We start from the raw sequence: 27,078 nt of genomic DNA, 5'->3' as shown, positions 1-27,078 counted from the left end.
GGCCGGGCCGACTGGGAAGCACGTGTCAGTTGAAAAGGTCTACAGAAGCCTGGGCCCACTCCTCCAGGAAAACAGCTTCTTCCTTCCCAAGCCTGGCCAGGTGGCATTTCTCCTGGGCTTGACACTCCCAAGAGGAAAAGACACGCCTTCGACGGCTGGATTGTGAATGGCCTGGCTCCACAGGCAGCCAGTCCAGCCAGGAGCCGCTCCCGTTCCTTGTCACCTCTTGTCAGTTTTCCCTGCAAGCAGGACCCCAAGTGAGTGGTCAGCTTGCCACGGCCTTCCTGCAGGCTCCGGTGGGTCCGAGAACCTTCCAGTCTAAACAAGCAGCAAGGCTGCCTGCCCGGCCCCTCTCTCTGCACCCCCAGCCCTTGACCCTTGAGGAAAACCTTCAGACCCGACGGCTGCAGTGCTCCCGCTCCCAGGCCCAGAGTTCCAGCCCCCAGAAAGCTCGCCTGGCGCCCCGCCTCCCACCACAGCTCTCACTGAGCTGCTTCTGGGGGGCAGGAGAAGCCCTAGAGACCGGGGATACTCACAGGGCGGGCACAGGGAAGACCCTTGCCCAGCCAAAGCGTGGCTGGGAGGGGAAGCGGGGCAACAAGGGCCATGCTACGCGGTGTGGGGTGTCATTTAGGGCCACCTCCCTGGGCACACAAGTCCATGCTGGTCCTCCATCCGACCCCGGATGGGTGGCCTCCCCCACGCTGCCTCGATGTAGCCTCGCAGACCGCACCCCTGCGCCCCCTCTCCCCAGCCCAGCACCATGCAGGAAGGTAGAGGCAGTTCATCCAGTGTTGTTTATTGAGTCCGTCATCAGAGGCAGGGAGAGACGTGCTGATCATCAGAAACAGTGGCTGACGTGGGGGTGTGGGCTGGGGAAATCCAGTCCCGTCGGCCTCCACATGGACACACCTGACAGGACCCGTCCTTCCCCACAGGCAGTGCCCGCAAACCAGGGTCAGGAGTCCCGGGCGCCCCCGGCTCAGGCCCTGAGCACCGGCCTGCTTGTGAGGCCCCAGGCAGCACGCGCGGCACGTGGGTGGGCAGAGCCTGGCAGGCCGGAGGGCGTCAGCCTTGGCCGTGCTGGTCGGGGGGCGGGAGGTCAGAAGTAGAGGGCTGGCTCACTTCGGAAGTCCGAGAGGTCGTTCTGCCCGGCAGGGGTGAGCTGAGAGAGCGGTGTGGAGGCAATCAAGGGTGCGTCCAGGTGTTAGCTCCCCCATCTCGCCCACCTTCCCTGGGTGCCCATCCACCACCCGGCCCTGCTCACCATGACCTCCTTGGGCGGGGCCTCCTCCACGCTTGGAGTCCGCTCCAGCACCTGCTCTGGCCACTTGCTGAAAGCCACGGAGTGCTTCGGCGTGTAGCTGGACAGGCCTGCAGGCCAAGTGGGTGGACATGTGGCTGTAATCCGACTACCTGGGCCGCCCCACCCCACCCTGCCCGCCCGCCCGCCCGCCCGCCCGCCCTGACAGGCACTCACTGGAGCTGCCGTCCGGCAGCTGTGGGCTCTCGGGCCCCACCCTGCTCACGAACGTGGCCCGGGGCAGGAAGAGCATGAGGTGCTTCTCCGGCACGCCGTCAGGGCCAGAGGCCTCCGCATCCTCCTCCACGTACCCCTCCTCCTCCTCCTCCTCCGCCTCCTCCTCCTGCAGGGAGCTCTCGGGGGGGTACTCAAACGTGGTCTGCAGGCTCTTGTCATTGAAGGAGATCTTCATCTGGGGGCAGGGGGCGCATCAGCGAAGGCCCCACTGTGGGCCTTGGGGGTCCTCCAGCTGGGCGGAGCTGGGTGCAGGGGGCCCCCGGGGTGCAGTGGGATGTCAGACCAAAGCAGGAGCCCAGCACTCCATCGGCCCCGCGGTGGGGGCTGCCCCTCATCAGAGAAGACCCTCCACCTGGACCCTCAGGCCGAGGGTGTCCGCTTGCAGCCTGAGCCCCGCCCAGCCCTTCCCGCGCCCTCCCGCCCCAGGGTACCCTCACTCCTAGTGACCACCGCTCCCAGGACCCAGACCCCAGCTGCACCAGGAGCCCTAAGCCAGGGGGTCTCCAGACGCCTCCAAGGCGGTTCCCAGGGTCGCAGGTCTGCCTCCCGAAGGAGGCAAGGCACCAGCCACATCTCCCAGCCTGAGACTCCCGGCAGGAGCAGGTCCAGCTGAGGCTGCACCTGGGAGCCCACCTCTGTGCTTCCAGCAGCCCCTCCTGTCATCTGGGGCCTTCCTCCAGGCCTGAGTTCACGTCCCAGCTTGCCAGGCACCAGGATGATCCTGCCTGCCCTGCTCAGCACAGACCACCGCTGCTGGGCCAGGCCCCCAAGGGCCCACATGAAGTCAGGCAACTGCCCTGTGCCAGGCCCGGGAAGGGGGCACCAAGTGCCGTCACCATTTTGCAGACAGAGGCAGCCGGAGGCTGCGCGGAGTGGGGGTCAGTAGCCCTCTTCTCTCACTAGGACTGCCCACGCGGGCTTCGCCCGCCCTGTCCACGCAGCAGGCCCCAGGAGTCCACGCCCAAGCAAGTCCTCCCCTTTCCGCCCACAGGCCTCCGAGCCCAGTCTGTGCTGCGGGTGGGGAGGGGCCGTGGGGTCCGGACGCTCCCTCTCTGGGGCCCAGGGCCAGGCTCCCACCGCCTGCTCGCAGGGCTCGGCCGGCCAGGCGGGGTGGTAATGAATACGGGAGCCGCCTGCCCGGCAGATGCGAGCAGCCCTACTGGAACTCGAAATATTAAACTCCAGGGCACAGGACACCACAGTCAGCTCAAGTTCCTCCTCTTCCCCTGGAAGGAGCCGAGGAGGCAGCCAGGCCCCCGGGCGAAGAACCCTGGGCCTGGGGACAGCAGGAGGGGAAGGGGTCTCAGAAGAGTCGGGCTTGCGATCCTGGGCAGCAGAGGGCCCGGCCTTGGGGGACATGCACGGGGCTGCCCAGGAGCGGCTGGCACTGCCCTGCTGAGCCAGGATCCGGAAAGAAGGGCGGGGCTCTTGCCACCTCCTGTGGGCACACACAGCTGTGGGCAGCCTTGCCCACCTCTGCCTGGCCCACAGACACCAACTGGGCAGGTCCCGAGCTCAGGAGCCGCTGCCCTCACCACAGCCGTCTGCCGGGGTCCAGCCTCAGCAGGATCCAGGGGGTACCCTCAGGATGAACGGCGTCGGCGAGAGAGAGATGTGAGACCAGCCTTGATAGGGCCAAGTCTGCGAGGGAGAGAGAGAGAGAGAGAGAGAGAGAGAGAGAAACAGAGAGAAAGAGAGAAAGAGAGAGAGAGAGAGAGAGAGTGACCAGACGGGGGGTGCGCAGAGTCTGGCAATGCTTCATTTTTTACTGTGGCTTTTAATACCCTAAATTAGTAAATTTCTAAGGGGAAGATAGTTTAACATTACATCAGCTTGTTCTTCAAGAAACCAGGGTGTTTTCTGCATACTTCTTTGTTTATGAGGGTCTTGTACATTATCTTCTGGCCTTGGGGCCTATTGACATTTTATGACCTAGGTGAATGCAAAGCTGTTTTCTGTAATCCATTCTTTAATGAACACAAAGGTCAGTCCTTTTGCAGAAGTTATCAGTTAAATTTATCTAAAAGGTTTACCACACAAAGACTCTGCAGCTCCGGTGAGGCAGCCCCTGTTTAGCATTCCTGGTTAAAATTAACAATTCTAAACTCTTATTTTTCTAAATCTTTAACTATAACCACTTTTAGAATATTTTTGTGTTCTCTAATAGGCCTTCCTCACCCCCGAAGGGCTCTGCGCCTATTAGGGCCTTTGTGTGATCAGGTTCTTTAACTCTTTATGATTAAGGTATTGTGAGCAGTCATGTGCATTAGTACGCATTTGCCAAGCAGGCTAGAATGCCAGCAAAGGGGTCTAAATTGAAACACTCCTTTCATCCTGGATAATCTTATAGGATACCACCATCCGGGGGACATATTCATTAAAGTTCTAAGTTGATTCTGTTTGGAGAGAGATCGGGGAAGGCCTTCTACCCGTGTCACAGAAATTAGGGAGTAGTCTATTGAAGCAAGCATCAGAAAGACAAATATCATCTTTAAGGTGAGCGCCGGGGGCAGCTTTTCGGAATCCCTGAAAACCTGATCTGCCTTGCCCATCAGGTTTTCTCCCTCATGACCTTGTCATGGGTGGGATCTCATGTGCCGGCTCCCGGCAGCCGTCCACACAGATAAGCGGTCAGGGAAACGGGCAGACCACCACCAGGGCCGGGTAAAAGTGGGATCGTGGTGTTCTGTCCCCAGACAGGCCCCACCTGGACCTTCAGCTGCCCCCCTCCCGCCTGGGAGGCCAAACGGAACAGAGAGCTGGCACAAGGGTGGTTGCCAGAGTCCACAAGTGCCCCACCCACTGCCGGGGACACTGGCGCAAGCCTGGAGCCTCCTCCACTCAGCTTCCCCACTGGCAGGGGCCTGCCCTGGGTTGGGGGCTGCCCATGACTCGGAGCATCCCACCTGGGCAGCTGTGTGCGGTGATTCCGTGGCCCCTGTGGGGATGGAGTCAACTGGCCAACCCCTCTCCACCGCCCCTGGAACTGGCCCTCTGAGACCTGGGGCCAAATACCCCAGGAGGAGTCCAAAGCAGGAAGGGGCTTCCGGCACAGGGGCTGCCCGGCCCAGGCCTGCAGGGAGCGTGCCCCTGGACACACAGGGTCATCCCCGAGGACCCTGGGCCCTCTGCGCCCATCCCCCACGCTGGGGACAGGGAAGGGCCCGCTGCCAGGGCCCAGCAGATTAGCATGCTCTCATTAGTCCGCGTGACCAGCTGCCAGCGGGACACCGAGGGGGCTGGGCGCAAGCAGGCCCCGAGCCTGGCACGGCCTGGCCAGGCAAGGGCCGGGCGGGAGGGGTGTGCCCACAGGTCTGGCTCAGACAGCTGGGGCATGCTGCAGGGCACGTCCCACCCCCCTTCAGTCCCCAGGCTCCGCGTGAGCTCAGTTCTGTGGGTCACAGGACACCCCGTGACTCGTGGGCTGGGGGGACCCCGTCTCCAGACCCCAGGCGGACAGAACAGGCAGGGGCTGCAACCAGAGGCACCTGCACAAGCCTGGTCAGCTGACCGGTGGGGACTTTGGCCTGGATTGCCAGCGGGTGGGTCCTGGCTCCGCCTACTTCACCCTCACCGCACCCCATCCGGCATGCCCAGCCAGTTACTGGACAGTGTCCACCCTGCACTGTCTGGGCTGGGAGCTGGGCTCCAGCGGTCCCAGCCGGGGGTGAGCACCCACCCCACCCCGTACCCCTGCACCCACCATCCCCCACTCAGCCCAAGCTCCAGGGGCCCACAGGACCACCCCGCACGGCCCCAGAGGAGTTGCCATGATGGCTCGAGAGAGACACCCTGAGTCAAGAGCAGCCTCCCCCCCGACAGCCATCAGTGGGGAAGCTGAGAGGGTCCAGGCCTGCTCGAGCAGTCCCAGGCTCTAGAAAGACCACACGGAAGAGTGGGGGGTGGGGGGCAGTGGGGGAGCAGTGCCCCAGGGCAGTGGCACCTGGGGCCTGAGAACCAGAGGGGTGGGTGGTTGGAGGCTTGGACCTGGACATGGAGGCTGAGGCCCTGCGGGCATCGTGCTGGGCTGGGCGGGCAGTGGGCAAGTGAGGAGGTCAGAGGGGAGGGGAGAGGCCCGCAGTGTCAACCCCAGGAGGCTGCCCCACCCAGGGAGCCAGGGCTGGGGCAGGGGTGAGAAGGGCGTGGCCGCCCCTCCCCCAGCAGCCAGCGGGCCCTGGCAGCAGGGGAGGTAGGCCTCTGTGCCTCTACCCAGAGGTAACTAACTGGGGGCCATGTGCGTCCCCCAGGCATGGCTCCGGGGTGCACGGCTGGCTGGGCGCCCACAGCCCAGGGCAGGGCTGCGCCCTCCACGGATGTGTCACCGGCAGCCTCTGCCCACGTAAGGAGCTGCGCCCTACTGTCCCCTGGAAGAGGCGGTGGTCTGGCCCCCACCCCGCCAGGGAGGCCCCCCACATCCTGCCGGCCTCCGGACCCCCACATCCCTGGACTGCGGGGTTGGGGGGGCGGGACAACGATGAAGTCCCGGCTGGCTGAAGCGGGCGAGCCGAAGCCAGGGCGCAGGGGCGGCCACGGCGGCCGGGGTGGCCCAGCTCACTCCGAGGGGTTGGGCGGCCCCACGCCTCCGTCCCACCCAACAGGCATGCCGCTCTTCCTGGAAACGGCAGCTGGTGCTTGGCCAGGCAGAAACCGCCCGCAGCAGCGCATGCTGCTCTGACGGGGCCCAAGCCAGACCTCTCAGCCATGCGAAGCACCATCCATCTGGACCCCCAACCCCTGAGGCTGGCACCGGGGCAGGGACCAGGCTGGTCCAAGGGCCAGGCCAGGCCGGGGCCTGCTTCCTCCCGTAACTTCCTCCCCTCCTTCTCACCCCAACTCAACCACGGGCGACCCCCACAGCCCTGCCCCCAGGCTTTGGGCTGCAGCCCTCCGGACCCAGGAAGCAGCAGGCAGGCTCCCAGCATGAGGGCCGTGGGGCTGGGACGGGGGCTCAACAGAGAGCTCCGTGACCTCCACTGGCCTCAGGCCCACCCTCTGCACAGCAGGGCGGGAGCTACTGCCTCCACCGCCTGAGGCCAGCAGGGGAAAAGAGCCTCCAGCAGCAGTTGGGGCCAAGGGTCAGGACGAAGGAGCAGATGGGGGAGAGAACAGGCATGGGGGTGGGGCTGTGACCGTGGCTGCCAGAGGGCCCGGACAGAGGGTGCGGCAAGGTCAGGCGGGCAGGACGGGGCAGGCGTGGGGGGCGCCGGAAGCGCGGCGGGGGACGGGCGCGGATGCCTGACCAGGCAGATGGAGCGGCAGGAGAGGGTGATGCACGGAGCGAGGGCAGTGCCAAGGCCGACCCTGAGGCAGGAAGTAGAAAGGAAGCAGGCAGGCGAGGCGCCACGTCTAATGAGACAGCGCCAGCAGGACAGCGGGCAAGGGGGCTCCGGTGACACCACGTCACCGCCCCCCACGGAAGACACTGAGGCGAAGGGCAGAGGCGGCCTCAGGACAAGCAGAGAAGGAGAGGCCGACCCGGGGAGAGTGCATCTGCCCGCAGCACCTGCTGACCACAGTCCTGTGGAGCTGGCCTTGGAATCCGCCCCGGGGTAACACACTGCTGCCGGAATGACCGGGAAGAATATGAGGAACGTCCCCCTGTGCCCAGAGGGTGCCAGGCCACCAAGAAGCCGGGGCAGTGAGGCTCCAAGAAGGCTCCTGGCCCTGCACCTGGCCTCTCCTCCCCAGTGAGGGCAGCCTTTTCATCGCTCCCCAGCAGCTCAGCCCAGGCTCAGACCAGCCTGCCACACACCAAGGGCTCGGTCAACCCTCACTCAAAGCCAAGTCCTGCTAAGTGCGAAGCCGGTATGCTCTCTGGGTTGCTGAGAGTAGGAGTCCCACCCCATCCAAATCAAAGGGCTTCTTGCCCCTTCCCACTTCCACCCTGGCCCCTGCTACCTGCATAGGCTAGGACACAGGCCAGGACCCAAAGAACATGCCAGGCCACTCCTCAAAGCCAGGGCCCACCTGGGACAGGACTGCCCGGCCAATTCCAGAGAAAGCCACGAGAGTCAACAGGAAGACACGACCCTGGCTAGACCCGCCGTCCCCACCAGCCTCAGTGTACAGAGCCCCTAGGTCCCTAGGATCCCACTGGAAGGCGTGCCAGCGACTCCCCCAGCCCAGACTCTCCTGGAGCGCGCACAGCCACCAGCCCCCTCTGGTCCACGTAGACGCCATCCCACACCCAGCCCAGGTGTCCTGGAAGCAGGCCACGTGCTACACCCACAGATCTGTGACCCGCCACCTCTCCCCCTCCCTCTGTGGACTCTGCCCCCCACCACTCACCTTCTTTCTTGAGGAGCCGGCCTTGGTGAGACAAGACTTCTGCAGGGCCAGGTATCCGCCGATCACCTCGATCTCGTGCACAGTGGGGTAGCGCTTCTTCAGTGAGGTCCCTGCAGCAGCAGGGGGCTCCGAAACTCTGCCTGGCTCCTCTTCCTCAGCCTCCGTTGGCCTGGCCTCGCCGTTGGCCTGCACGGCCCCTGGCTTCCTCTTAGGCACCACTGTGAAGGTGTTGCCACCCCGATGCTGGAGCTCTGACAAGTACCCAGGCCTGGTCGGATGCGGGTGGTACTGGGGAGGCGCACCAGCCCCGGAGCAGGGAAGTTTGGCTTCTTGGGGGACCTCGTCCTCCGAGTCCACCTCATCAATGAAAGTGATGGGCAGCCCTGGCCGCCTAGGCTCCCTGCCGTTCTTGGCCAAGCCAGAAGTCTGGAAGCCCTGGGCGGGCTCAGCTTCAGGAGATGGGGGTGGTGAGGGCAGCCCCTGCCACCTGACAGCAGGGTCCACAAGGGCAGCGGCTGGAGCAGGGCTGCCCCCCTCCACGATTCTGGGGGGGCTCCTCCCACCTGCAAACACACCATCCACTCCAGGTACCTGCTGGGCTTCATGCTCTGGGTGCTGGGAGGCCCAGCCAACTTCTTTCTCTGGAGGCGCCACGGACCGCCTCCCTTCCCCAGGAGGAGCCCCAGAGGTCTTGCGCTTGGGGATGACTACGAAGGAGTTTCGAGAGTTCACTCGAAGGCTAGCCAGAGCCCGGGCCTGGAGGTCCCCGGCAGGGATCCTGCCCATGTCTGGCTTTGAGGCCGGCCGTATCTCGAAGGAGTCATTGGCGCTGGTGGCCGCGGAGACCCACTGGCGCTGGCTGGGAGTGGCACTGGAAGAGCTGAGCGTGGGCAAGGCCGGATCCGCGGCTGGAGTGGCACTGGGGGTCCCCGGGCTGGGGGACTGGTGGGCGGGGGCCTCCCCCGACTCCACCTTTGGCTTCCACTCGCCTGGCTCAGGCGCGGAGCCCTCAAAGCCGTTGGCAGCGCCGGCCCGGGACTCCGGGGCCAGGGGCCCGTTGGGGAGTGGGCGAGTGCCCGCACTATGGCGCAGGCCCCGCGGGTGGACAGTGAAGGAGTTGCTGCTAGTCTTGTGCAAGAAGCCGCTGCGCCGGGGCCCGGGGCCAAGGCCTGAGCCGCAGCGCTCCGGATCGGACTGGAAGCAGGCGGCGCGCTCGCCCACGCGCGGAACGGCCGGGCCCGGAGAGGGTGGCAGCGCGGGGCGGACGCGCTCCGGGCTCCCGCGGCGGCGCGGCGCGGCCGGCGGGTCGAACTTCTGGAGCAGGCGGCTGACGCGGCCGGCCGTCGGCGGTGCCTCGTACACAAGCACCTCCGCGGCGCGGATGCGGGCGGTCCCTCCGGGACCGAGGCCCGGGCTGGGCGCGGGCGGAAAGCCGGGCTCCGACTCGATGATGAGGATGTTGTCGGCGCGGATGGTGCGCACGCCGGGCACGCGGCAGTACAGCTCCAGCAGCTGCTCCGCGGGCCGCGCTCCGGGCCCCGCCGCGCCCGCGCCCCCGGCGCGCCGCGCCCCGTGCCGCCGCTCCGACTCGAGCCGCATGAACGGGTTTTCGCGCAGCGGGCCCAGGCTCTCGGCCAGCACCAGCGGCTCGGTCACCGGCCCAGCGGTCTCCGTCGTGCCAGCCCCAGCGACCGGCGCCGCGCCCCCGCCCAAGGCCGCCAGCTTAGCCCGCTTTCGCTCGAGGATCTCTCGCTTCCAGGCAGGCATCGCGGCGCGGGGCGCTGGGCCCGGCCGTCCCAAGCCGGCCATGCTGCGGAGTAGCCGCCGGATCCAACGCGCGCCGGGGACTGCGGCCGCCGCCCGCCGCCGGCCTTCGCGCAGCTGCCACACCCCCGGACCACCGCCCATTGGGGGAGAGGCCCGTTCAGGCCCGCCCCAGCCCCTCGGCCCCACCTATGGCAGGGAGGATAGCCGGCCACGCTGATTGGAAAGCGTTTTCCTCGACCCCGCCCTCCCGCCGACCTCAGTGGACAGCGCCCAGCCCCGGACTGGGTCCCTATGGGGAGGCCCTTGGACACGCCCGTGACGCCTCACGCCCCTCCAGGGAGGCCCACACTTCCGCCTCTGCTCCCTGGGCTCGCCGCTCCCGGAAGGCGGAGCCAGGAGGGGGCGGGTTCTGCCCCGCAGGCAGGCCGGCCGGACGCCTGGGCCCCGCGTCGCGGTTCACCTTGGCTGCTCTTGGTCTGTCCGCCTGTTATCCCAGGGAAAGCGCAGTGGAAGAAGGGCCAACCCAGGACTGGAAGGCTGTCCCGCTCCCGTGAGCGGTCCGCCGGTTGTACGCCAGCCTCCCTCTTCCTGGCCCAGGTGCCTATGGGTCTAAGGACTGCCCACCTGCGGTCCTGGGTCTCCCGCGGGACTTAGCGGAGATACCAACGGCTGAAGCCCCACCCAGTGCGAAGTAATCGGTTTCTCAGAAATCTCTGTTTTTTACTGGCCCCTAGAATCCACTCTTGTTGCCCAGACAAGTAGTGGAAACTATTCACCCTTGGTCATCCAGGGCCCACCAAACACGAACGGGAGTGTGGAAGCCCGTAAGGCATACGAGCATGCCCACAGCGCTCCAAGGCAGACAGGGCAATAATAGCCGGGACACGTTCCCTTCGCCTGATGAACCGCCCCCAGCCCAACGCTGCCCTTGAGGGCACACCTTCTCTGTCTACTTGCCATGAGGAAGTTCACTGCCCCAGGAGAGCTGCACAGAGTTCTTTCAGGCCTGCTGGAGCCAATGAGAGGACAAACTGGGGGCATGGGCAAGGACAACTGTCCCCTGCCTTTCCATCACCTGCCTACAGTCAACAGATGTTCACAAATGACACTACTGCCTCCCGCTACACTCACTTTTCAGAGACCAGGCTCCAAGAGCACCTGGGCCTCTGCGAAGACCCAGGGCAGGTTTCAACTCTGAGGCCCTTCTCCACTTCTGTGTCCCGTGGCAGTCTGCAGCTATCACTGCAATAACAGTACTTGTAACAGCCCAGTCTATCCAGCTGGAGAAAAGAAACTGGATTTCAGCCTTCCAGGGTTCAAGTGTTCCGTCAGGACTCTCCTCAAATCACCTTCCCAGAAGGAAGCTGAACATTTTTGCGCTCATCCCTTGTATGCTGACAGGATTACCTAAACTACCAGAATTCAACAGGGCAGTGATAAAACACACAAACTAAAAATAACATTGAAAGGAAACCCAACCCCAAGGGTCAGTTTGTATCTGGTTTTGACACAGGTTATGCTGACGCTGGGTAGGAGACATTTCTGTAGCTGTGGCACCAACTAGACCAGCCTCCAACTCAAGCATCTCAGTGGTTCAGGCCATGCGGCATCCATCCTAGAACAAGAGTCCAGAAAACATGGGCAAGACAGGGGGTAATTTAGTCCAGCGGTTCTTACTAGGAACAGTTTTTTCCTCCAGGAGATTTGGGAATGTCTGGAGACACTGGGCTGTCACGTGTGAGGGGTGCTCCTGGCATCTGGTAAGTGGGGATCAGGGGTGCCATTGAACACTCTATGATGCCCAGGACAGCCTCTCCCTGCACACACACACAACCAAGAGTGATCTGACCCAAAGGCCAACCGTGCCAAGATTGAAGGGCCCTGTACACTGCAGGCCACATTCATTTCTGTCACATTGTTTTTACAACCCTTTGAAAATATAAGTTATTTTTAGCTTACGGGCAGTACAAAAACAGGCCCCGGGTCATAGTCTGCTGACTCCTGCTCTGCAGGTCAGCAAGGCCTACAGAGACTCTGATGTCACACAAGCTGCCTGTTAAGTCCTCAACATGGGCCCACCCCCGCGGGGTTGTCTTCACTCTGGCTCCCCAGGGAGGAAGCAGGGATTCTCCGAGGGAACTACCCTCCCATTCACCCAGAAGGCTCGAGCCAACTTCCAGCCCTCTCTTACAACCTCAGCTCTGTAACCATGTACACCACACAGCAGGGAGCATCTCAACATTAACCCTCAAAAGGTCAGGCAACCACTGTGTGTTTCAGCAAAACATTCTCTTATTTTATTTTCATCTCAGCAAATGTTCTCATTTGGCACCTAACTGGCATCAAACCAAAGCCCTCAGAGTGACAAGCGTGGGCTGAGACCAACTGCAAACTCCCCATGTGTAGGTCTCAATGCCTATTCACATCAGAACACCTGTTCCTCTCTCTGGTCCCTTAGTGGCCTAAATGTCTCAGGTGCACTAACACTGCCGGCCACAAGGTGGTGGAAAAGCTGGGGACAGGAAGCCAAGCAGTGCCTTGAAAGCGAGTTCTTTTCTCAGGCGACAGATCTCTGGATAGGGTCGGGTCACACTTATTCAACATCCTCCTGTCTGCCTGGGCTGGAATGAAGAAAAAGCCATCCTCCACAGTGCCACTGGGGAGAAGACACAAGCTGGTTTACACTTTTTAGAGCTCAAGCATCTAAGAAAGTCTTGTCTGGGGAGGTGGGGACAGCAAGCACTCAGGTCAGCACTGCTGGCCAGGGCAAACCCCGAGTCCGGCTTTGCAGCCTTTGCACACGGCGTACTTTGCCAGGATCCATGAAAATACTCAAGAGCCCATCAGGATATTTTACTTATATGCAGTTTCTGTCAGGAGTTCAGGATTGTCTGGCCTTCTCAGGATCCTTCTAGGGATCTCACTCAGTTCAAGATTAGCTATTCAAAGCATGAAATAAGAGAGAATACACTTTAAGAATCAAGGCTGCTCTTTTTAGCCCAGCTGAGGGAACAACTTCAGACATGACTGATTGAAAACCAGGCACGCAGCAGGGCACAAGCTGGCTCTCAGACTCAGATTTCTCCTCTGGTGTGGTAGACATGGGGACTCGGCGTGGGTCCCAGCATTCCAGCCTATCTTCTGCGAAGCTAGTTGACCCGGCAGGCACGGATCATGAGCAGCTGCAGGAGAATGAAGACCGGAGACGTGATCAAGCCGAACCAGAGCTCTCGCGTTTGCTCCACCAGCTTCTGGCACAACAACATCTCGAAGACGAACTTGAGGCTGAGAACTGTGAGGACCCAGAAAAGGCGAAGCACGGCCAGCCGCTTCTCTCCATCCTGGAAGAGTCGCACGGAGACGATGGTGGTGAAGTAGGTGCTCAGCCCATCAGCAGCGAAGAAGGGCACGAAGACGTTCCACCAGGAGAGGCCAGGAGCCAGGCCGTCCACACGCAGGGCCAGTAGCACGGAGAACACCAACAGGGCCAGCAGGTGCACGAAGATCTCGAAGGTGGCGAAGCCCAGCCACTGCACCAACTCCCGGAGCGAGAAGAGCATCGCGCCGGTTGGGCGCAGGCCGGGGCCCGGCCGAGCGTCCCAGCTGCCGGGCTACGCGGCCGCGCCCTCCTAGCCTCGCTGGCGCCCGCCGCCGCCGCGGCCAACGAGAGGCAGCAAGCGGCCCCACCTGCCCCGGCCCTCGGCCCCGTCGCGCGGCCGACCCCCCGGCCCCGACCTGGGACCCCTCACAGGCCACCAGCCGACGCCCGCCGCGCTCGGACGCCATGCCCCGCCGGGCGCGGCCCTGGGGCGTCACTTCCGGCCGACGCCGGAAGTCGGAAGTCGGAGCCGGTCGCAGCGGCCACGGGCTCGTGGCGAGTGCTGCGGGTCACGTCAGGAGTTTGGGGTTCCCCGGGGTCAGCCCATGCCGAGCTCACGGCTCCTGGTGCTCTTCGGCAGCCAAACGGGCACAGCCCAGGATGTGTCGGAGAGGCTGGGCCGCGAGGCCCGGCGCCGGCAGTTGAACTGCCGGGTGCAAGCCCTGGACTCCTACCCGGTGGTGAGGGCTCCTCGGACCTCGGCGGGGACACCCGGCGGGCTTGGGGCGCTGGCCCCCAAAGCGCTCGACCCCAGGGGGCTACGCTTCGTCTGAGAGCGGGCACTTCCGTTACGGCAGATTTAGGGGCCGGGAACGCTTGGGAGCAGCGGCCAGTTTAACGCAAGGAGACAGGGGAGCGGTAGGAGGGGAGCCTGAAAGAGAAGGCAGGCCGGCAGCTCGCTAGCGCTGAGTCCCTTTGCCCCATTCCTCTGAGAGAAGGAGGGGAGCCAGGCTGCTGGGAGGATGCCTGGCCATTACAGCCCGAGGCCTTACATATGTGTCTTTTTGTTGAGGTGAATCTGATTAATGAGCCCCTGGTGATATTTGTTTGTGCAACTACAGGCCAAGGAGACCCCCCGGACAACATGAAGGTAAGGCTGACCTGAAGTGTGCTCAGGGGCTCAGATCCTTTCATTGCCTGAAAAGACTTGAGAAGCACAGTGAATAATTGTTCTCCTGTGGATTTTGGAAGAGGTCTTTGGGTGGAGCAGGGGGTTCTGGGTATCCTTCCTAATAAACTCTGCACCACTTTAACTTTTCATGTTTTTTCCAGGGCTCTATATAAATCTGGTATGGGTCTTGTGTGTATTTCAAAGCTCACCTTCAGGGAACATTCTGCCATTCTTTGACCATCTTTTGAGCACTTATTGTATTCCAAGCATAATCTAGTGCTGGGAATCCAGCTATGAACCCAGTAGTCACATTTCTACCCTCGTGAAACTCAAAACATAGCAAAAGCAAGAGTTTAACGGGTAGTTACAATGCCAGAAAAATGCATGCCGCAAGAGAAAGTGCTTGATGTTAATGGGAGCATTAGTTAGGGCTGCCTCCCTCAATCTGGAGGTTCAGAGAGAGCTTTCTGGAAGAAAAGAGGCTAGGCTAAGTCTTGAAGGATAATTGGGGCCAGCCAGGCACCAGGCAAGAGGGAGCAACGTCTGCAGAGGAGGAGAAGAGCCCAGCCGTGGAAGAGTGGAAAGCGGTTCAGAATGGTCGGTCGAACCAAGGAATGAGTCAGGCTTGGAGGGAAGAAGAGGAGCAGGCAGCCAGGTTGGATCCCAAAGAGGTCAGCAGCCACAGGGAGGCAGAAGGATTTGAAATGAAGGGCCTGGAACCCATGGGGTGATGCAGTCACATGTGTATTCTAGCAAAACCAGCCCCTGTCTGCCAGGGGAGCAGGCTGTAGGAGAGCAGGAACCAGGGTGGTGGTGGTGGGAGGTGGGCACAACGCAGACAAGAGCCTGAGGCTCGAGGCAGGATGGTGGCAGAGCAGAGTGGAGCAGACGCCCTCCAGAGATGTTAAGAAGGTAGAGTTGATTGAACATGGAATCGTGGGATCGAATCTCAAAGATGAGAAAGAAGGTAGAATTAAGACAGGGATTTGGGCCTAGGTACTAGGACGGATGGTGCTTCCACGCACAGAAGTAAGAGAATCAGAAGGGTAAGATGCCTGGACGTTGTCCAGGTGGAGACACGCAGTCGGCCTGGAGCTCCAGTGAGGATCCTTAGTGGACGCACATGTCACAGTGGCCAAAATATGGAGGCGAGAGGAAGGAAGTGCCTCCCTCCCCCAGGACCGGCTGCCCTTAAACACAAAGGCGTGGAAGGTGGAGAAAAGCCGGTGAGGGGCAGGAAAGTGGCCCCAGCAGCGAGAAGAGGGAGTGGACCATCTCCAAGGTCGAGGGCAGAGGGGTGACTGTCTCCAGAGGATGGTTTCTGGCGCTCAAAGCTGCAAGGAAATGAAGTAAGGTCAGCAAAGGGACGGCTGGCAACCTCGAGCAGGGAAGCGTTTAAGGATGTCTGCACATGAAACAATTCAAAAACGCTTATGCTGTGAGTGGGGTTAAGGGGTTAAACAGAATAGTTGTGAGATAGAGAAACCCAGGCATGTTTAAATCCTGGTAGGTGCAAAAGGCAGAAGATTGAAGAATAGGCTTGGAGTGGGCATACCAGCACAGGAGGAGGTGCAGGAGAGGAGGCAGCTCTGGGGAGAGCAAGGCAGGAGGCGCGTGGTGGATGCCAGAGACCAGGGTGTGGAAGGGGCGGGGGATAAAGACCTCCATCAGGTCAGCTGGCAGAGGTCCTGACTTTACAGTGGAAGCTAACAGCATCAGCGTGGTGATGGTCACACCGGGATGAGGGTGGTTACAGGAGGGCCGGATGCCAGGAAGGACACCATGGAGGGAGTCAAGATGGGGCCCTCCCAACCCAGCACAGAACAGGACTACGAGACCCCAGCCTCCTTGTCACCATCCCGGAGGACACTGGCCGGGCAAGCCCCTCCAGGCAGCTGAGCCTCGCCCCCTCTCTTGGCCAAGAACCCCACTGGTGACAGGCCCGAACTTGGGGTTTTCTGTCATCTTCTGAAGCACAAACCACGAAGAATGACCACGTGCTCGAGGAAAGACCGCTGGGAAGGACGGGGACCAAGAGAAGCACATGCAGAACCAGAGGAACAGGCAGAGCAGAGCTCCATCTGCGAGGGGGGCGAGCCTGGTGCCAGAAACGCAAAGCCTGGGCAGGGCAGGAGCTGAGGAGACCACCCTAAAATGATACCAGGTCAAAAGACAATGTTGAGAAAATCTCCCAGAAAACATAACAAAGTTAGGGAACAAGAAAGATAACATCAGGAGCCCAAGATTTTCCCAGCAGCCCTGCAACAGGAACGAGAGCGGTGAGGGAATCACCACGGAAAGTGTCAACAGGACTGAAGGCTGGGTCTCCAGCCCACAAACCCGCCATGTGCCCAGGAAGGGCTGGCGGGGTGTGAACCGGGCTCCCGCTGACACCTGACTCATGTGGGTTTCAGCTGTTGGAAGTGCAGAGTGCCCAGGTGTCTGGGGACAGGGCAGGGCACAGAGGGACACTGGCTTCCCAGCAGCGCCCACCCAGCTGGACCAGCTCAGAGCAAACTTTCAGGGGCCTGAAGAAGACAGTGTCAGCCTGAAGTGTGCCCCACTGTCTGCCAGCGGTGCAAGGGGAAGCCCAGCATTTTCACACCTAAGCCATGAGAAGCTCATCGTCCCTGGACCCTTTCTCAGGAAGTACCTTGAGGCTTTCCACAGCTTTCAGGAGACAAGATCTAATCAGGAGATCTCAGAAGCACCTCTGGGCCTGCAGGAAGACCAGGTCAAGGTGTGGAATGGGCGGCGCTCCTGCACAGGCTGCCCAGTGGTGACCCTATGGTCAGGGAAGGAGAGGGACTCGGGCGCCGACCTGGGGGCCACCTGGGATGAGTGGCCGCATGGAGGTGAGGGTGCCCCGGGGGAGGGGGGCAGTGTGGGACCTAGGCTGGCCCTGCGGGGGCAGGGCATGGACACAGAGCAGCCTGATGGCCGGCAGCTCCAGGCCCAGGAGGGAAGATTCCCCTGAGGTGGGGAACCAGACCCGAGAGGAGCCTGGGGGTCTGCCGTGAGGCCCGAGACAGGGCTGAAGCTGCCGGGCCGTGCTGCCCGCACGCTGGGCAGTGGGGGGCAGGCCAGCAGCTGCCCCGCTGGTGACAGCCCCGCCAGGCTCCCCCAGCCCTCTGCGGGCAGCACTGGAGCCCAGCTCTGGCACTGGTGCCTGGGTAGCATTCTTCCGCTTTACCATTTTGTGTCTTTCCCCAACTTTTTCACTACTACAGTAGAACAAGAAGAAGCAGTCTTGTAATAACAAAAGCGTTAGGTAGGAGAGCAGAGCCCAGGGGAGGCCTGGGCCCTGACGGCCAGGAGAGGCCTTGAGCTCCCCTCTCCCGCTGCAGAGTTTCTGGAGGTTCATCTTCCGGAGGAGCCTGCCGTCCACTGCCCTCTGTCAGATGGACTTTGCTGTCCTGGGTCTCGGGGACTCGTCTTACACCAAGTGAGTAAGGGAGGGTGGGCCTGACCCCACATCCACACGGGGTCCTGGCAGAAGGGTGCATGACCCAGCCCCCATGGCGCTCCCTCGAGGCCGTGGCCCTGGCCACACGTCCTGGCCCCACAGATGCTCCTTGGTGGCACCTTCTTCATGGCCAGAAGCCCTGGGCTTGAAAGACAGGCCGGTTCATGCAGGAAGTGGGCAGGGCAGCCGGTGGGGGGGCGGGGGGAGCCTGGCTGGGGCCACGCCTGAGACACAGTCCAGGCAGGACCAGAGCCAGACCCCAGGGCCTGAGCCAGCGTCCTCTGTCAACACGTGATGTAGGGCAACAGGGGACCCCGGCTCACCCTGCCTTCATAAGCAGCCTTTGAGGAGGGATTCGAGCTTACCATGAGCACGGAGAACAGGGAGGTGTGAGCAGGCAGGGCGCAAAAGAGCCCGGCCCCTGGGAGCCATTCCGTGGCCACCTCTGCTTTGCTTCCTCTCACCATTGTCGCGGCACGCCTGTGTCCTGAGCAGAGTGCTGGCGCTTTGCACCATTCCCAGGGAAGTACTGAGGGCTTTGTGTTTAAGGGTACACATAGCGTGGGGCTCCTGAAACATTAAAACCCCTAAGACTACAGCTCGGAGCTGAGGGATGGGTCGCTAGGTACAGATGCCTCCAGAGCCAGACGCAGCCTGAGGCCTGCAGTTGTCCGGGTGAAAAGGACGGAAAGTGGGTGGCCTTGTGACCCACGTCTGGGAAGGGTCTGGGGCTTTTGTTCAGTGCATAGTGTAGACGTCTGTTCCCACTGCCGGGCACGCCCATGGGGGCGGGTGAGAGACCCTTCTGCTCCTTCCAGGGAGGCGCTGTCCTTCAGGGAGCCAGCAAAGGAACCTGTGGAGCCTTGGGAGCCTCCACCCTGTGCAGTCCTCTGGGCGTGTGCCTCCCGTCCCTGCGGGCCCGGGGCCAGCACCAGCTCTGTCTTCTCTGTAGGTTCAACTTCGTGGCCAAGAAGCTGCACCGCCGGCTGCTGCAGCTCGGGGGCAACGCCCTTCTGCCCGTGTGCCTGGGCGATGACCAGCACGAGCTGGGGTGAGTGGGTCGTAGGGTGGGGGTGCCCTCCTGTGGGCCCGGACGGGAGCAGGGTCCCCAGAGGGGTGTGCACCTGCTCTCTACAGGCCCGACGCCGCCGTTGACCCCTGGCTGCAGGATCTGTGGGAGAAGGTGCTGGGGCCGCACTCTGTGCCTCTGAACCTCGACCTGAGCCCTCCTGGAGTCCTGTAAGTGTGGCCTTGGGGTGGCACCCACCGGCACAGCAGACCTGGCCAGCGGTCTGACGAGTGTCCGCCCCTTCACAGTTGGCCCTCCAAGTTCACCCTGCAGTTCCTCAAGGACACCCCCAGCTCGAGCCCTGAGGAGCTGTGTGTGGCCGGAACAGACCCTCAGGGACCCCCTTCAGAGCTGCAGCCATTCCTGGCACCCATGGTCAGCAATCGGAGGGTCACGGGGCCCTCGCACTTCCAGGATGTGCGGCTGATTGAGTTTGACATCTCAGACTCTGGGATCAGGTGCGGGCCGGCCCCGGGGCCCCGCGGAGTCAGGGCTGCATGAGGGAGCCACGGTCCGGGGTTGAGCCGCTCCTCTCCCAACGCGGGTGCATGTCGGCCGAGAGCAGAGATGACAGCTGGGGAGGTGGGACCCACCCGTCCAGGGGCCCCCTGGCCCCCCTGGCCCCCCGCCTCCTTCCTCTGCGGTTTCCCGGAGCCCCAGCGTCCTCCCCCCGCAGGCGGGCCCCTCCCCAAGCCCTGGCTGTCCCTTCCCCACAGCTTTGCAGCCGGAGACGTGGTGCTGATCCAGCCCGAGAACACAGCCAGCCACGTCCAGCAGTTCTGCCAGGCGCTGGGCCTGGACCCCGAGCAGCACTTCACGCTGCAGCCCAGGGAGCCGGGTGAGCCTCCGAGGCCACGGCGCCCGCACACTGCACTCCCCCATGCCCCCCGGCACCCTGTGTCCGCATCCCCCGCGTCCCCGCCCCACAGCGTCCCATCCCCTGCAGGTGTCGCCTGCCCCGCGCGGCTGCCACAGCCCTGCTCCATGCGGCGCTTCGTGTCCCAGTACCTGGACATCGCCAGTGTCCCCCGCCGCTCCTTCTTTGAACTCCTGGCCTGTCTTTCCCCCCACGAGCTGGAGCGGGAGAAGCTGCGGGAGTTTGGCTCTGCACGGGGCCAGGAGGAGCTGTGCGAGTACTGCACCCGACCCCGCAGGACGGCCCTGGAGGTGGGCAGGGGCCGGGGGCGCGCCTGGATCCGGGACCAGGGGCCGAGGGAGGGCCTGGATCTGGGGCCAGGGCCCGGGGGAGGGCAGGAGCCAGGGACGCGCCTGGGGCCTGCAGGACAGCCCCCGGGGAGGGCCTGGATTTGGGGCCGGGGGAGGACCTGGAGGTGGGCAGAGGCTGGGGGAGGCCCTGGACGTGGGCAGGGGCCAGGGGAGGGCCTGGATCTGGGGCCAGGGGCCGAGGGAGGGCCTGGAGGTGGGCAGAGGCCGGGAGACGCCCTGGAGGTGGGCAGGGGCCAGGGGAGGGCCTGGATCCGGGGCCAGGGGCCGAGGGAGGGCCTGGAGGTGGGCAGGGGCCAGGGCCTGGGGGAACGCCTGCGGCCCGCAGGATGGCCCCCGGGGAGGGCGTTGGCTGGGGAGCAGGCTGGGACCTTCGCTGCAGCCAAGGCTCCCTGCTGCTGTCCCCCCCAGGTGTTGTGCGACTTCCCCCACACGGCTGCTGCCATCCCCCCAGACTACCTGCTGGACCTGGTGCCCCTGATCCGGCCTCGGGCCTTCTCCATCGCTTCCTCTCTGCGGGTGAGAGAGGAGGGGCCGGCCTCGCGGGGGCGGGGGGACCCCCAGGGCAGGGCGCCCACTCTCCGCTCCCCCAGGCCCACCCCTTGCGGCTGCAGATCTTGGTGGCCGTGGTGCAGTACCAGACCCGCCTCCGGGAGCCCCGCCGTGGCCTCTGCTCCAGCTGGCTGGCGTCCTTGGACCCTGCGCAAGGTGACCCTGGCTCTTTGGGTTTGGGGGTTGGGGGGTTGGGCCCTGGCCCTGCGAGCCTCTTCAAGCCGCCTCCCTCACGCCATAGGACCTGTCCGGGTGCCCCTGTGGGTGCGGTCTGGGGGCCTGACGTTCCCAAAGACGCCAGACGTACCTGTGATCATGGTGGGGCCCGGCACCGGCGTAGCCCCCTTCCGAGCAGCCATCCAGGAGCGAGTGGCCCAGGGCGAGACCGGTGAGCAGAGTCTGGGGCAGGGAGGTGGCCGGCTGAGCCCCGCGAGTGCAGCTCCAGGCTCAGGCCCTTCTCCCCGCCTCCCTCCCCCCAGGAAACGTGCTGTTCTTCGGCTGTCGCCGGCAGGACCAGGACTTCTACTGGGAGGCTGAATGGAAGCAGCTGCAGGCGAGGGGCTGCCTGACTCTGGTCACGGCCTTCTCCCGAGATCAGGTGTGTGTGCCAGGCGGGGGGCAGAGAGGGACGCCCAGGGTGCAGACTCAGACCGTCCCCTGCCCCGCAGGAGCAGAAGGTGTACGTGCAGCACCGGCTCCGGGCGTTCGGGCCGCTGGTGTGGGAGCTGCTGGAGGGCCAGGGCGCCCACTTCTACCTGGCAGGGTGAGCCTGGGCCGCGGGTGGTTGGAGGGACGGCCCCCTGGGGACGCCGGCTGTGCTGAGCGCTGTCCCTCCTGCCCTCCAGCAACGCCAAGTACATGCCTGCCGATGTGTCCAACACCCTGCTGTCCATCTTCCGGGAGGAGGGCGGGCTCTCTGGCCCCGATGCGGCCGCCTACCTCGCCCGGCTGCAGCGGACACTGCGTTTCCAGACTGAGACGTGGGCCTGAAGGGCCATCCTGCTGTTGGCCGCAGCCACCCTGCCCGACGCTCTCTGGGGGCTATTGTTGGCTCTCGCCCTGTCTGCTCCCAGCTGGGAGGGTGGTCAGCTCGCCTGCACAGACTTCAGCAGTAGGAGGAGGCCCTGGGCAGCACACACCTGCCCGCCCAGTTCCAGGAAAGCCTCAGCAATAAACGCCGGGCTCTTGGTGGCTGCTTCCTACCTGCTCTTCTTTGTGCGGAAGTGGGCCTCAGGTGGTGGGTGTTCCAGAGAGGGTCTGGATGGAACAGCCAGCCCAGCTGGGCACGGGCAATGTGGCTCAGCCCACACTTTGGTGCCTGAGTCATGATGAGGGTGCCGGCCGTTTGCCCACCTTGTGCAGTCTCTGCCCTTGCCGTCAGGGGCAAGCAGGAAAGGCACCCGGCCAGGCTGATGTTGACCATCCCTTACCAGCTCAGGGAACAGCTGCCCGGAACCCCCAGGAGGGAGGGAGGGGGCGTGGCCTGGGCTGGAGAGAAGGGGTGTGGCTCAGGCTGGTGGGGAGGGAGCGTGAGTGGCGGCCCCACCCCTGGGAGGCGAATTCCTGTTGGAGGAGTTGGACTGGCCTGCCCGCACGGCCACTGCCTGGAATCCAGCTGGCTGTCCCTGGCTAACACAGGGACCGCCGCGCCTGCGGCCGGGCTTGGGCAGATCCTATCGGAGACGGCACACTGGGCCTGGGAGCCTCCGGGGCACGGGGGCCCCAGTGAAGTTTCTAGTGGGGCCCACAGCCAGAAGGAGGCGGCAGTTGCTGCAAGGTCAGTGCCAGAGCCTGCCCCAGCCGCGGAGGGCCACACTGACCTTCAAGGCCCCAGCCACCCTGCCGCCACCCTGGGGTCCCCACCCACCCATCCCGGCCTCTGCCCTGGAGGCACCGCCCCTGAACTGTGCCCTGGGGTCCCCACTGGTGGCCCTGCTGACCTCAGCTCTGGGCTCACCAGTCTGCCTCCGGGCCCTGAGCACTTGGACCCACCACACCAAGTGCTGGGAGAGGATGGGTCGGGCAGCGGGGCCCTGGGGAAGCCCCAGGGTGCCAGGACCCCGGACAGTGAGGCCCTGCTGGGGGCCATGGCCGCGGCCCCTCCCTGGACCAGGTACACAGAGGACGAGCAGGCGCAGCAGGAGGCGGAGGAGTGCCCCGTCTGCATGGAGCCCTGCGGGCCTGCCCACCGCCTGACCCTGCTGAACTGCGGCCACGGCCTGTGCACGGGCTGTCTGCACCGGCTGCTGGCCACTGCCCCTGGCGACCTGGGCCGGGTGTGCTGCCCGCTGTGTCGCCAGAAAACCCCCATGCTCGAGTGGGAGATCTGCCAGCTGCAGGAGGAGCTGCTGTGGGCCGACGGGCCCCCGCGCCCCCCGCCCCCCACCCCACCTCTGCCTGCCCGCCGCGGCCGCGGGCCCTGGGCCTCCCTGGAGCACCGTTACCAGCTGCGCTTCCTGCCGGGGGCCGTGGGAGGCCGAGGCTGCCTGCCTTTCCTGCCCTGCCCGCCCTGCCTGGGTGCCTGGCTCTGGGCCCTGCGGGGACGCGGGCCCTGCGCCCGCCGCCTGGCGCTGCTGAGCCTGCTGGCGCTCGAGCTGCTCGGCCTGCTGCTCGTCTTCACCCCGCTGCTGCTGCTGGGGCTGCTCTTCGTGCTGCTGGACGGCTCCCGCCGCTGACGGCCACACGCCTGCCGCCGGCACGGCCTGGGCCTGGGCCAGCCTGAGTGCCAGGGGCCCCAGGAGCACCCTGCCCTGAGGCCCGATGACCAGGACTGAAGAACCCAGGGCTGACCAGGACGCTAGCCTTCATCCTGGGGCCTGGCCTTGACAGGGCCGCCCTGCAGCCTGCGTTCAGACTCTGACCCAGCCCGAGACGTCTACTGCCCAGACATGAACCGCCGGCGCCCAGCACGGCACTGGAGGAGGTCCGTGGCCAGGGCTCTGAGAGCCCCTCGATGGACAGGCCCCACCCCACTGCTGGGTCTCCTGCCCGGCTGGTCTGCAGGAGGGGTCGCCGTGGACCACGTGGAAGGTCAGGCAGCCCGTGGGGCCCTTGCTGCACAGGCCCAGGCCACAAAGGGCCCCCTCACCTGGGCTGTCGGGAGCCCAGCGGACCCGAGCAGCCTGGGTGTCAGCACACACCCCTCCACTTCGAGGGCCGAGGGCCCCGCTGGGTCCTGCAGCCAGAGACTGCCAACCGGGCCCCAGCTCTCCCGACCCCACCGCAGCGCCCCTCCCTGAGCCTGCGGCCTGCGCGTGTGGAGACTGTCAGAGCCCCACCTCACAGGCTCCTCGGCACGGGGGGCGGCTCTCAATAAACAGGGACTGCGACGGATGCTGTCGTTTCTGCATCGCCCTCACCTCTCCCCCACCTTCACCAACCGGGCGACGGTTCCTTCTCCAGATGCAGTCGTCCAGTGCGGCCAGGAGGCCCTGTACCCCACTGTGGCTGTGGCCAGCCTTTGTCCCGGCCCCAGCTCAGACAGGCCCCAGGGCTGTGCCCACAGGGAGTCAGGCGGGCTCTGGGGCCCAGGTGGGGTGCCTCGTGCCCCCGGCTGGACTCACTCCCAGTGGCCAGCGCAGAGAAGGTGCCCTCCCTTTGTCCAGCCGGCCCTGCTCTGCCCAGCTGCTCCCACAGTCCTGCCCGGAGCACATAGGTGGCTCACGCACATACACACAGGCCCCGCCTGGCCCACAGTGAGCAGAGCAGGCTGACCCCAAGTACTGGGCCTCCCTCTGGCTGCTCAGCCTGGACCCCACTGGGGCTGCCGCTCTGGGTGCCCACTCCCCCCAGCCCGGGCCTGGGAGCAGGCCTCGGCTTTGGTGCAGGGCACGAGGTGCAGGCTTTGGCAAAGAGTTTTAATGGCAGAGTTGGCTGCAGCGACAATGCCACGCGGGTGGGGCCAGAAGCTGTGGTGGGCACGGGGTTAGCGGGCAACAGGGCAGGGCCAGACCCCTGAAGCAGCGGTGAGCAAGGACCGGCGGGTGGTGGCGGGCGGGCGGGCGCTACATGATGGAGCAGGCAGACAGCGGGTTCCGCACGTGGCAGGTACACGCGGCCCCGCAGTACTGCCGGAAGGTCTGGTAGCAGCTGCCCTCGGGCTCACTGCCCCACTGGCCACCCGACGGGGCGGTCAGCGCCTCGGGCGGCAGGCGGCTCAGGATGGACGTGTTGATGGCCAGCGCGGCCAGGCCGTAGTCAGTGAAGAGCACAGTCTCGCGGCGGCACGTGGGGCAGGAGATGAACTTATACTTGGGGCAGGACTCGTAGAGAATCTGCAGGCACTGCTCACACACGGAGTGCAGGCAGGACAGCACGCGGGGCCGCCTCTGCGTGGCGTTGTACGTGTGCCCGCACGTCGGGCACTCCAGAGGCTCCCCCGCAGCCGCGGCCACGGCCGCCGCAGGGGCCCCTGGGGCCGCAGGGCCAGGCCGGATCACGTACTGGTTCACGATGACCTCGTCCGCTGGCGCCACCCGGGGGAAGCCTAGCTCGGCACTGCCCTTGCGGGGCCGCCGTGGCAGAGGCGGGGTGCAGGGCGCCCCTTCAAGGGCGGGCATGTCCCCCCCACAGGCCTGGTTGACGATGATCTCTGTGTCTGAGGGCCAGGCTCGCTTGGGTGCCAGAGCCGGGGCGGGCCGGGGTGCAGGTGGGAAGCAGGGGGCGGCCGCCTGCAGCTCGGGGAACTTCTCAGGGTGGACCATCTTCATGGCCTCCATCTTGAGGATGACATGGGGGCCCTTCAGGCAGGACATGAGGAAGCCTGGCCAGCCACCGCCCGCCTCGGGCCCCGGGTCAGCCGGCATCCGGCTGTCTCCAGTCAGACTGGGTGCTCGGGTGCGGGGGGCAGTTGGGTGGGGCCGGGGGGGCGGCGAGGGGACAGCATCCTGGCTGCCCTGTGGACTCCTGGGGGAGGCGGGCAAAAGCTTGGCGGGAAGGGCCCCCCCCAGAGGCCACAGTGGCTTCTCGGGTCCGGTCCTCGGAGGAGGAGGAAGGGGCGGGGGAGGAGGAGAGGGGCAGGGGCAGGGGGGTGTGGGCAGCTGCCCTGGGCCTGAGGTCGGGCCCAGGGGCTCACCCAGGGTCTCTGGCCTCTGAGGCTGGCCAGGGGGCGTTGCAGGAGATCCCCCTGCAGCCGAGATCAGCCGTCCCGGGGCCCGGACATCCGGGCAGGCAGGGGCTAGGTGGGCCCCATGGCTCCAGGACAGGGCGCCCAGGGAAGGCAGCTAGCCTGAGCGCGGGCCGCCAAAGGACCCGGGCGGCAAGCTTGGGGTTGGCGGCGGAATCACAGGAGAGGCCGGGGCTGGGCCGGAGCTGCAGGTGAGAGATGGCGTGAGGTCAAAGCCCGGGCCCACCCCCACCCTGTACAAAAGACGGGGCGCCCGACCTCTGACCCCGACCCTCGCCAGACTCGGAACCCAGCCCCTTCCGCAGCCCCCCGCGCCCGAGGCCCGACCTCTGCCCAGGAGTGGGGGCAGGCGAGCGGCGACCCCGCGCTGTCCCGCCCCGCCCGCACTCACCTGCCCCAGCCTGGCGTCCCCGGGCCGGGCCGCGCGCCGCCGCCTCCGCAGAGGTTGTCTCAAAGGCAGGCCTGGATGCGGCGCCCGAGCCTTGGCCCGGCGGCTCCGGAGGCTCCGGCGGCGACCTCGGGCGATGGCCGGGCCGCGGCGGCTCCCGGGGGCGTGGGGCGCGGGCGCGGGGCTCGGCGCGGCGGCGGCAGCGGCGGCGGCAGGTGCGTGCGGAGCGTGGCGCGCTCTGCGGCGGAGGCGCGGGGACCGCAGTGCGCGCGGCGCCCGCAGCGCCACCCCCCGTCTGGGGACCCGCGCGGGGTCCGCGGGGCGGGGCCAGTCTCTCTGCCGCCCCTCGATCCGCCGCGGGCCTGGCGCCCGCTCTGGGGGTCGCCCTCCCCTCCCCCCGCGGGCCCCGTGGGGGTCGGGATGCCTACGCCAGGCCCCCTCCCGTCTCCCCCACCTCCGGCCCCGCCTGCTGACCCTGGGTCCTGGTCAAGCCCCCTGCCCCGATTCTGGAAGGGAAGGAGTGCTCTGAGATCTCACAATACCAGAGGGAGGAAATGGAGAGGGAGCCCTGGGGTGGTCCCAGGAAAGCCGGCCCCCAGCCCCCACCGTGAGACCGCCATGTGTCTTCTGCAGAGGCAGGGTCTCTGCCAGTCCTTCCCCTGGGCCCCCAGAGAATGCCTCCGGGCTGTTCCGGCTCACAGGTGCCCAGCTCAGACCGGCTGAGGGCAGAAGAGGGTGAACAGGAGTGGGCAAGTGCACATCGGAGGAGTGGAGGATGGAGGAACGCTGGCTGGGAGAGTGCTCCAAGGACAGGACAGTGGGGCAGATAGGTGGTGTAAGGGGTGCGCAGAAGGTCAGACCGACGGTCGGACAGGCCCCATGGGGCAGCTCACGGAGGACACGCACCTACACAGACGGGCGGGGTGGCCTTTCCGGCACCCTAGCAGGTCAGCAGGTGCCCCGTCGTCACACAGCTGTGTGCTAACCTGACCCCACCCAGCAAGGCCCCATTCCTTTCTGCTTCTTCCTCGGGCCAGACTTCCCTGCCCCCCAGGATACACCCTCTGCCTGTAAGGAGTTGTCAGGTGAGGGGGAGGGCAGGGAGCTGGGGTGGCCCGGGCCTGCAGAGTGCCTTTCCCTAGCCTGCTGTGGCCACTACGTGGCTTGCT

General features: G+C 64.9%; 5 protein-coding genes across 7 annotated transcripts; 2 read left to right on the top strand and 3 right to left on the bottom strand.

The window, feature by feature from the left end:
• Positions 1-778: 778 nt before the first annotated feature.
• On the bottom strand, positions 779-9,660 carry TPRN (taperin). Its single transcript, XM_061154137.1, has 4 exons — positions 7,829-9,660; positions 1,481-1,715; positions 1,268-1,374; positions 779-1,165 (listed from the first exon to the last, which is right to left on the bottom strand). The coding sequence occupies exons 1-4, from the start codon at positions 9,635-9,637 to the stop codon at positions 1,103-1,105; spliced, it is 2,214 nt and encodes a 737-aa protein (XP_061010120.1). The 5' UTR covers positions 9,638-9,660; the 3' UTR covers positions 779-1,102.
• Positions 9,661-11,869: 2,209 nt separating this feature from the next.
• On the bottom strand, positions 11,870-13,280 carry TMEM203 (transmembrane protein 203). The gene has a single exon (XM_061154191.1). It carries the CDS (start codon positions 13,153-13,155, stop codon positions 12,745-12,747), a length of 411 nt encoding a protein of 136 aa, XP_061010174.1. The 5' UTR covers positions 13,156-13,280; the 3' UTR covers positions 11,870-12,744.
• A 126-nt stretch (positions 13,281-13,406) lies between these two features.
• Positions 13,407-21,598, top strand: NDOR1 (NADPH dependent diflavin oxidoreductase 1). Of its 3 annotated transcripts, none has more exons than XM_061154143.1 (14): positions 13,407-13,654; positions 13,987-14,064; positions 17,433-17,530; positions 18,504-18,602; positions 18,689-18,790; positions 18,869-19,078; positions 19,337-19,458; positions 19,567-19,787; positions 20,256-20,363; positions 20,438-20,552; positions 20,638-20,784; positions 20,876-20,994; positions 21,040-21,159; positions 21,242-21,598. In XM_061154143.1, the coding sequence occupies exons 1-14, from the start codon at positions 13,520-13,522 to the stop codon at positions 21,371-21,373; spliced, it is 1,806 nt and encodes a 601-aa protein (XP_061010126.1). In that variant the 5' UTR covers positions 13,407-13,519; the 3' UTR covers positions 21,374-21,598. The 3 variants fall into 3 exon arrangements, with proteins under 3 accessions (XP_061010126.1, XP_061010127.1, XP_061010128.1); XM_061154144.1 differs by having other exon boundaries at positions 13,408-13,654; positions 21,065-21,159; XM_061154145.1 differs by having other exon boundaries at positions 13,523-13,654; positions 14,036-14,064.
• Positions 21,599-21,721: 123 nt separating this feature from the next.
• Positions 21,722-23,725, top strand: LOC133064276 (SKI family transcriptional corepressor 1). Its single transcript, XM_061154160.1, has one exon. It carries the CDS (start codon positions 21,722-21,724, stop codon positions 23,069-23,071), a length of 1,350 nt encoding a protein of 449 aa, XP_061010143.1. The 3' UTR covers positions 23,072-23,725.
• A 572-nt stretch (positions 23,726-24,297) lies between these two features.
• Positions 24,298-25,225, bottom strand: RNF208 (ring finger protein 208). The gene has a single exon (XM_061154170.1). The coding sequence runs from the start codon at positions 25,199-25,201 to the stop codon at positions 24,401-24,403; it is 801 nt and encodes a 266-aa protein (XP_061010153.1). The 5' UTR covers positions 25,202-25,225; the 3' UTR covers positions 24,298-24,400.
• Between the last annotated feature and the right edge of the window lie 1,853 nt (positions 25,226-27,078).

This window comes from Dama dama, chromosome 11, assembly GCF_033118175.1.
Source record: "Dama dama isolate Ldn47 chromosome 11, ASM3311817v1, whole genome shotgun sequence".
NCBI classification, from domain to species: Eukaryota; Metazoa; Chordata; class Mammalia; order Artiodactyla; family Cervidae; genus Dama; species Dama dama.
This window is presented reverse-complemented; position numbering and strand designations above follow the sequence as displayed.

What these genes read in the sequence shown, in the direction of transcription:
- NDOR1 (XM_061154143.1), top strand. Translation starts at nt 13,520, where the DNA reads ATGCCGAGCTCACGGCTCCTGGTGCTCTTCGGCAGCCAAACGGGCACA. An exon ending in CCCTGGACTCCTACCCGGTG is followed by an intron (nt 13,655 to 13,986) that starts GTGAGGGCTCCT and finishes CTTTTTGTTGAG; the next exon opens with GTGAATCTGATTAATGAGCC. An exon ending in ACCCCCCGGACAACATGAAG is followed by an intron (nt 14,065 to 17,432) that starts GTAAGGCTGACC and finishes CTCCCGCTGCAG; the next exon opens with AGTTTCTGGAGGTTCATCTT.
- TPRN (XM_061154137.1), bottom strand. Translation starts at nt 9,637, where the DNA reads ATGGCCGGCTTGGGACGGCCGGGCCCAGCGCCCCGCGCCGCGATGCCT. An exon ending in GCTGCCGGACGGCAGCTCCA is followed by an intron (nt 1,375 to 1,480) that starts GTGAGTGCCTGT and finishes CTTGGCCTGCAG; the next exon opens with GCCTGTCCAGCTACACGCCG. An exon ending in CCCCGCCCAAGGAGGTCATG is followed by an intron (nt 1,166 to 1,267) that starts GTGAGCAGGGCC and finishes CCGCTCTCTCAG; the next exon opens with CTCACCCCTGCCGGGCAGAA.
- TMEM203 (XM_061154191.1), bottom strand. Translation starts at nt 13,155, where the DNA reads ATGCTCTTCTCGCTCCGGGAGTTGGTGCAGTGGCTGGGCTTCGCCACC.
- RNF208 (XM_061154170.1), bottom strand. Translation starts at nt 25,201, where the DNA reads ATGCCGGCTGACCCGGGGCCCGAGGCGGGCGGTGGCTGGCCAGGCTTC.
- LOC133064276 (XM_061154160.1), top strand. Translation starts at nt 21,722, where the DNA reads ATGATGAGGGTGCCGGCCGTTTGCCCACCTTGTGCAGTCTCTGCCCTT.